This window comes from Phoxinus phoxinus (assembly GCF_949152265.1).
Source record: "Phoxinus phoxinus genome assembly, chromosome: 10".
NCBI lineage: Eukaryota > Metazoa > Chordata > Actinopteri > Cypriniformes > Leuciscidae > Phoxinus > Phoxinus phoxinus.
The window spans coordinates 2,536,038-2,543,537 of NC_136885.1; the positions used below are offsets into that span (position 1 = coordinate 2,536,038).

Sequence of the window (7,500 nt, forward strand, 5' to 3'; positions counted from 1 at the left end):
GACAACATCAAGCAACAAACAACAACAACAACAACTAAGAAAACTTGCAGGAAAGAGAGGTAAAGACATTTTAAATAGACAATACTATTTATCTCTCTACGGATTCTTTCTTGATTTTTGTTTGAAAGAACAGCACAGAAAAACTTTTTTGGACATTTTGGACACAACTGGGATTTTAAAGGAATCAGTGAAAGACATTTCCATTTTTGGCTGTTTTTTATTGATTTTTACCAATTTTATATCTTCACTGAGAGATGATAAACAAAACAAATCAAAACAGTGGCAGTTTTTTCAGTTGAGTGTTTACATTCCAAACCAAGGATGGCCAGCGCATCATCATGGCCCCGCCCCTTCATCTACCCTCAGAGCAACACTCCAGGCCCCAGGTGTGTGTGTGTGTGTGTGTGTGTGTGTGTGTGTGTGTGTGTGTGTGTGTGAGGAGCTCTGAGCACTCCAGGCTGATGCTCAGACACAAGCAGATGAAGGAGAGAGGCCTGTGTGTGTGTGTGTGTGTGTGTGTGTGTGTGTGTGTGTGTGTGTGTGTGTGTGTGTGTGTCTGTGAGAGTGTGAGAGTGTGAGAGTGTGTGTGTGAGAGGCATCTGTAAAGGCAGATCTTAGCATTTGAAGATGCTGGAAAAAATGAAGAAACACGATTTTTGACCCTGAACTTGTATCAAAATGGCACTGTCATGGTCCAGGGATCAGAATCTGCTCTCAAAGTCTTCATTGAGGATTTTGAACTAATAAAAACACTGGCACTGTCTGATGAGGTTGACAAGAATATGAACATGATGCCTTCCCTGGAAAATCTGTCCAAAAGATGACGGTGACTTCAGCAACTGTGACTCCATCTCCAATCTCAAGAACGAAAGACAATTGTTCACTTCTGGAAGTAGAAGTAGTGGAGATAAAAGAATTAATACTGTCCCGTCTGAAGGACAACAACATGGAACAACTGACAATCGACATAAAGAACTTAAAACAAGAAGTTGAATATCTGCAGACACAGAAGAAATGTCAACAGAACTTCAGCAAACTAAAGATGAACTGAGGGAAGTCAAATCAACTTTAGGAAGACGACTGACAGACGTTAGAAAAGAAATGCAGGAGTTCTCTGCTTGAAGTCAGTTCTTCACACCAAAGATGAACTCGTCACAAATCTAAAAGAAAGACTCGACTCTGTTTCTGCACTAAAGACTCGTCTGCTAAACCCTTGATTCGTCCAGAGACGCTCATGGAAAATCCTCGTCCTGAACAGCTCCCAGTGGAAGAAGAGCCTCACCGCTCGACTGATGGTCCGACTGACATCATAATCCACACAGGACACATGATCTAAGGGCCGCGAGGGGCCGTGCGGCTCCTGTGATGAGAGAGGGGCGATCCGAGCCACACAGCGGTTCCCAGAGGCGAGAGTAACTCTGCCACACTCCCTCCATCACAACACAACAGCTCCGCAACGGCCGCGCAACAACCACACACACACACACTCTCCCTCCATCACAACACAACAGCTACGCATCGGCCGTGCAACAACCACACACACACACACACACACACACACACACACACACACACTCCCAGACTGAGGACGTAACCTACACACACACACACACACACACACTCCCAGACTGAGGACGTAACCCCCCCCCACACACACACACACACACACACACACACACACACACACACACACTACAGAAGAAACTCTACATGAACTCTTGTAGAATCAGTTGTTGGAATACACAGGGTCTGCACTTTTCTACTTTTGGTAATAAGACTGCAGACCGAGACTTACTCCGCAGTGTAAGAGATATGGACATCTGTATCTTTCATGAGACGTGGTGTCGTAGTAATGAGACTTTACACTGTCCAATAGGATACAAGGAAATTATAGTTCCTTCATTAAAAAATCCTAAAATAAAGTGTGGCGAGACTCAGGAGGAATACTTGTACGGCACAAAGACTCTTTAAAACGTTCGATTAAGATTGCTAAAACTGGAAAATCCTTTATTTGTCTTGAAGTGAAATCCGTCACATCCCAGTGTAAGCTTTACCTCTGTGCGATCTACACTCCACTCATGACTCTCCCTATTATGAAGAGCAAAGCTTTCCGACATTACACACAGACATCTACACTTCCAGTCCAGAGGAAATGTCCTCATCTGCGGAGACTTAAACGCCAGAACAGGCCGAGAACTTGATCATGTAAATATTGTAGATAATGACCACATCCTCAATGACACCACGCTTCATCCCTCATCGAATATCACACGAGAAACCACTACGATAATTCAGTGAACATTATAGTCCAGGCGTTTTAGGAAAAAAGGGTGAACAAATTGCAACAGAATCAAACTCAACTGATTTTGTATCCTCCATATGTCCCGAGTAAGGGAAAAAAACCCCTGAAGAATCCCATTAGGGGAAAGTTCAGAAAAAGACCCAAATATTTCCTATTCATATTCATTATTTTACTCACATGAATAGGGTAAAAAAAGTAACCTTTAGATATCACCATGAAAATTACTGAGTTGATTACTTATATCAAGACAAACAAAAAATCTAATTATCTAATTACAGATGTGCTAATTTGCATAAATACCACAACAGTACCAAACATTGGGTACAGCGTTTTTAAACCATTCAGAAATTCAGTCAGTCATTAATTCTAGGTCCACTCAACTGTCAACTTTCAACTGTCACTAAGCTGTCCCTCAGGTAAGAAAAAATTCAGTCCCACGGATCCAGCCCAAAACCCCACCCCAGACACCACGTTTCATCCCTCATCGAATATCACACGAGAAACCGCTACGATAATTCAGTGAACATTAGTGGAAAACACATGTTAAAACTCTGTAAAGGTTTAGGACTATACATCCTTAACGGCAGAACTCGAGGAGATACGTCAGGTAGATTCACTTCCTGCTCCAGATTAGGAACCAGTGTGGTTGATTATTCAATAACGGATATTGATCCAAGCTTTATTAATGCCTTCACAGTCAGACCTCAGCTCCCGATCTCCGATCACTGCCAGACTGTGCTTTATCTGAACCCCGTGTGAAGTGACTAAAACTGCTCCACTTGAGTCTGGAAAACTGTTTCCTCTGAAACCTAAACTTAAGGGTTAACTCAGATCAATTCAAAGAAAACATGAACAGTCCTACTATATTAAAATGCTGGAAGAATTTATGTCCACCGATTTCACTTTAGATATTAATGGAATAAATTTAGCAACAAAAAACTTACATTACATATTCAAAACATTGATAACTCTATCTAACATTAAACAGCAAAGCAAACATAAAACAAATCAACAGAAATAAGGACGGACGTCTGGATCGATGATGAATGTGCAGGTCTCAGAAAACAACTGAGGAGACTCACTAACAAGAAGCACAAAGATCCGTCCAGCCAGACATTACAACTTTCTTATTCAGAACGTCTGCAAAACTACACAACAGAAAAATATTTAAAAACCAAAATTGATGAGATTGATGATTCGGTCGATCAAAACTCTTTCTGGAACCTATATATAAATCTTGTTAGTTCAGTTCTGGCATCACCTCCATCCGGCTGATCCAGAGTCAGTCCAATATAAAGCCCTCCTCGCCAATGAAAGCTCAGCAGAAGCTCATCCTCTACACACACTCGCTCTGCAACTCGTCCATCAGACTATCCTCCCCATTGACCACTAGGGCTGGACGATATGTAAAAAATATTTTATCGATAATCGCCTTAAAAAACATCGCGATATCCGATAATATCGTCTACCCAAGCCCAACACGCCCAACACGCCCCGCCGGAGACAACGCTATACCGACATACACCGTTAAAAAGTCATGTTGAGTTTGGCTGCACTTTATCTAATGATAGCCTGCGATTTAATTAGTTTAATTGAATGATTGAAACGTTAAAGGTTTTACTTTGGTTAGTTTGAGCTTAAACGAGCATAAAACATTAGCTTTGCTGTTATTTTAGTGTTGCTAATCATTTCCACACTGTTCTATCGCATGTGTTTGAAACGGATTTCGTTTCGCGAGGAGAAATGTTAAATATAACTGAACAGAAGATAATTTGGTGATGTAATGGTGAATGCATGTTGATGTTATAGGAAGGTGTCTTGTCTATTTGTTTTTCATAAGGTCTGATGTTTCTCTTTCTTTCTTTTTTGGCGGTACGCCTACCTATCGCCTGATTTAATGAGGATCAGTTTAATTTCCTAATATGTAGCGCTGTTTTTAAACTTGTATTTAAACTATAGCCTACTATATTTATTATTTGCCTAAAATGAGGAATTAAAAGCAAATTTTTTCGTTCTGCATGAGCAAAAACGTTTTTCCCCTCCTCCTTTTTGGTCTTAGAGTTCCAAGTTCACCTTAAGCCGTTTACGAAATAAAAATGATAGCTTTATTTATTTAGAGACAGAAGTCATTAAAAGTTATATTTGGATATTACTTAGTTTCTTTTGTTATTTATTTTTATTTAAAGCAAAGTAGGCTATAACGCTTCCAATAGGCTATAGCCTGTAACGGAGCTGCCAACATTGTAAACTCCGAACGCGTGCATGAGAGATTCAAATCAACGAAATTTCTTCATCCGTTTGCAATATAACCTCATTTTAATTTTAATTACAATGGTCATGTTTGTAGGCTATATCTGAATTAACAGGATAGTTGTTGTTTTTTCGTATGCAGAACAAAATTGTATAAAAACGAATAGCATATGAATAAAATAAAAATAATTTAAAGTTCAAGAAATCCCCAAAAAAATGTTTAACAAAATTACGAAAGAAAGGATAAAGGATGTATGACTGGGAACGCATCTCAAGGTCCCGGCTACACACACTCATGTTGCCGTTAGAGCAGTCAGCACCGAAAAACGGGCATATAAAATGTTAGTTAAAGTTACAAAAGTTCAGCGAGTTATTTTCTTTTTCCTTTGTTTTTTGATCATCATTAATGGTGGCAGCGAGTATTTTTCTTTCTCAACTGAAGACAAAATCGACTGTGTTTACGGGGATATTAGAACTTGAAAAACGGTGTGTACTGACGTCTTTCTGTGGTTGAAACAATAATTTTTCTGTTGTTTATTCATGTTTATTTGATTCTATAAATTAACTAAGGATAATTGTGAGATATAATTATGTGTGTGTATGTGTCCGTGCACTATATATGTGAGAGGCGGCTCGTTGTTTGAGTGCGCAGCTCAGAACACATCGCGCATGCAGAAGTGTTCATTCGTCTCGAAGAAGAATCGATTTTGTATTCCTAATCCTAACTAGCCTATAAAAAATATTTCATTCATATTATTGCATGTGAATAAATATGTATAACTATAGGGCTATGTGAAATATAGGCTATGTCATTTTTTTTATATAGACGATTATCGTCTAGAAACTAATGTTATAATCGACATCGCGATACTTGAGAGACATCGTCGATATACAATAATATCGTCATATCGCCCAGCCCTATTGACCACAGCTACAGCCACACAACTATTGTTAAAGAAATCCACACACATCTAAAACACACTCATGACCAATCACTAAAAGCTCATTTTGACCTCCAGAATAAACTCCAATGTTACTCGACCCTCAATAGAACCACTATTGGCCAGTTATCTATTTACTGAACAATTTAAAGAAAGACAAATCCTCTCCAAATACAGATTAAGTGACCATGATCTGGAGAAAGAGAGAGGAAGATATAGACAGAGAGCAGAGGAGTGAGTGTGTGTGTGTGTGTGTGTGTGTGTGTGTGTGTGTGTGTGTGTGTGTGTGTGTGTGATTTAAAACCTTGATCCCATCATTCTCTGAACTGAGTGACGCTGGAAAAATGTCCTTCTTACTCAGAGAAGATGATAGTACAGCTGCACTAGCGGCTACATATGCGTTAGCTATTCACAACGCCAGAGACGGCTAACTCTAGAGTGACCCACTGTATGTATCGATTTATTAAGCTGGATTGTGTTTATTTATATATATTTCCTTTGCTACATATGACATGATCTATACATATATGTTTTGCTTATTTGTTTGTTTTGTTATTTATATATAATATGTTGATGCTTTGGCAACATTGTGTTACACAGTCATGCTAATAAAGCTCATTTGAAATTGAATTGAGTGAGAGAGAGAGAGAGAGAGAGAGAGAGAGAGAGAGAGAGAGTGTGAGTGAGTGAGTGTGTGTGTGTGTGTGTGTGTGTGTGTGTGTGCTTAATGTATTTGTAAACATTTTAAGGAACTCTTAAAAATAATGTAATTAATGTAGAAAATTTAATTAATGCAATTATTAAAGCACTTAATTACATTTTTTGATTTTCCGTGATTTTCTTATTCACTCCGAGTCTTTATGGTAGAGATGATCTTACCCCAGTGTCTCCAGTTTACAGAGAGGATTCTCCAGTACAGCAGAGAGCAGCTTCACTCCTGAGTCTCCTAGTTTATTCTCAGTCAGATCCATTGTTCTCAGGTGTGAGGGGTTTGATCTCAGAGCTGAAGCCAGAGCAGCACAACCTTCTTCTGTCACACCACAATCCCTCAACCTGTAGAGAACAATGACACACATTGGGTCTCATTCATGAAACACGAGCAGAACGAATTTTTGTGTAAATCGTGTGTAAAGTGGTTCTGGCGTAAATTTTCGGATTCATTAAAATGTTCGTATTTTCCAAATGTTAGTTGGTACGAAAGAAATCTACACCTGCTCCCAACCACGTGTAAATAGTGCGTTTAACTTCCGAACGTTTTGCTCATTAATAAGGCTGCATTTTAATTCACCTAATCGGGTACATTTACACACAGCATTTTGAAAAAATATTATTAGCCTATATCAATACATATGGTTTTTCTTTTTACTTTTATTATGAGAGCCAGTAATAGCATCTGCAAACAGTACACTTTAATAAAATAATTAATTGCTTTCAATAGGGCTGGGCTATATTTTTTTGAAGTGAACTAATTCGTTTTTTGCAGTCGCTTCATGTCGAACCATTTTCTTTTCACTTCTGGGACTGTTCGATTAACAGATGAAACTCCAGTAACTGCGTCTGTAATATCTGCCAAGCTTCTTTTTTTAGGACCTGATACGCCACTATGTACGCTTGAAAATAAAATGTGGCGTTTTTAATGAATATCTGATAAAAAAACTTAAATTTCTGCATCTGAGAAATTTTTCTTTTTCATTCGCTTTTGAGAAGACATGTTGAAATCCTTCGTTTGGTGTCATAATATGATGCCCATATATAGTTGTCAGTCGGATTTAATGGGCGGGATTTATGGTAATTGAGAATGAGCGTGCACGCGCGTCCCATTTACGACTGATTGGAATTCATAACAAACACACACACGTTTCACGATCACATCTGACGTTTACGAAGTATTTGTGAATCAGGAGAAGAGTTTTCGGGAAGGTCTCTTTACGCGCAAATCACTCACATATTTACTCGTATATTTACGAATGTTTCATGAATGAGGCCCATTAAGCCTATATCCAGAGA

The 7,500-nt window shown here is 38.8% G+C and overlaps 1 protein-coding gene across 4 annotated transcripts in view; it reads right to left on the bottom strand.

Annotated features, from left to right (window-relative positions):
- LOC307005387 (NLR family CARD domain-containing protein 3-like) overlaps positions 1-7,500 on the bottom strand; it is a 73,503-nt gene that overhangs the window by 16,871 nt on the left and 49,132 nt on the right. For all 4 annotated transcript variants that reach the window (XM_079625498.1, XM_079625496.1, XM_079625499.1 and 1 more), the window contains one exon: positions 6,373-6,546. In XM_079625498.1, the coding sequence (XP_079481624.1) occupies positions 6,373-6,546 (174 nt within the window). The remainder of the gene's footprint in view (positions 1-6,372; positions 6,547-7,500) is intronic.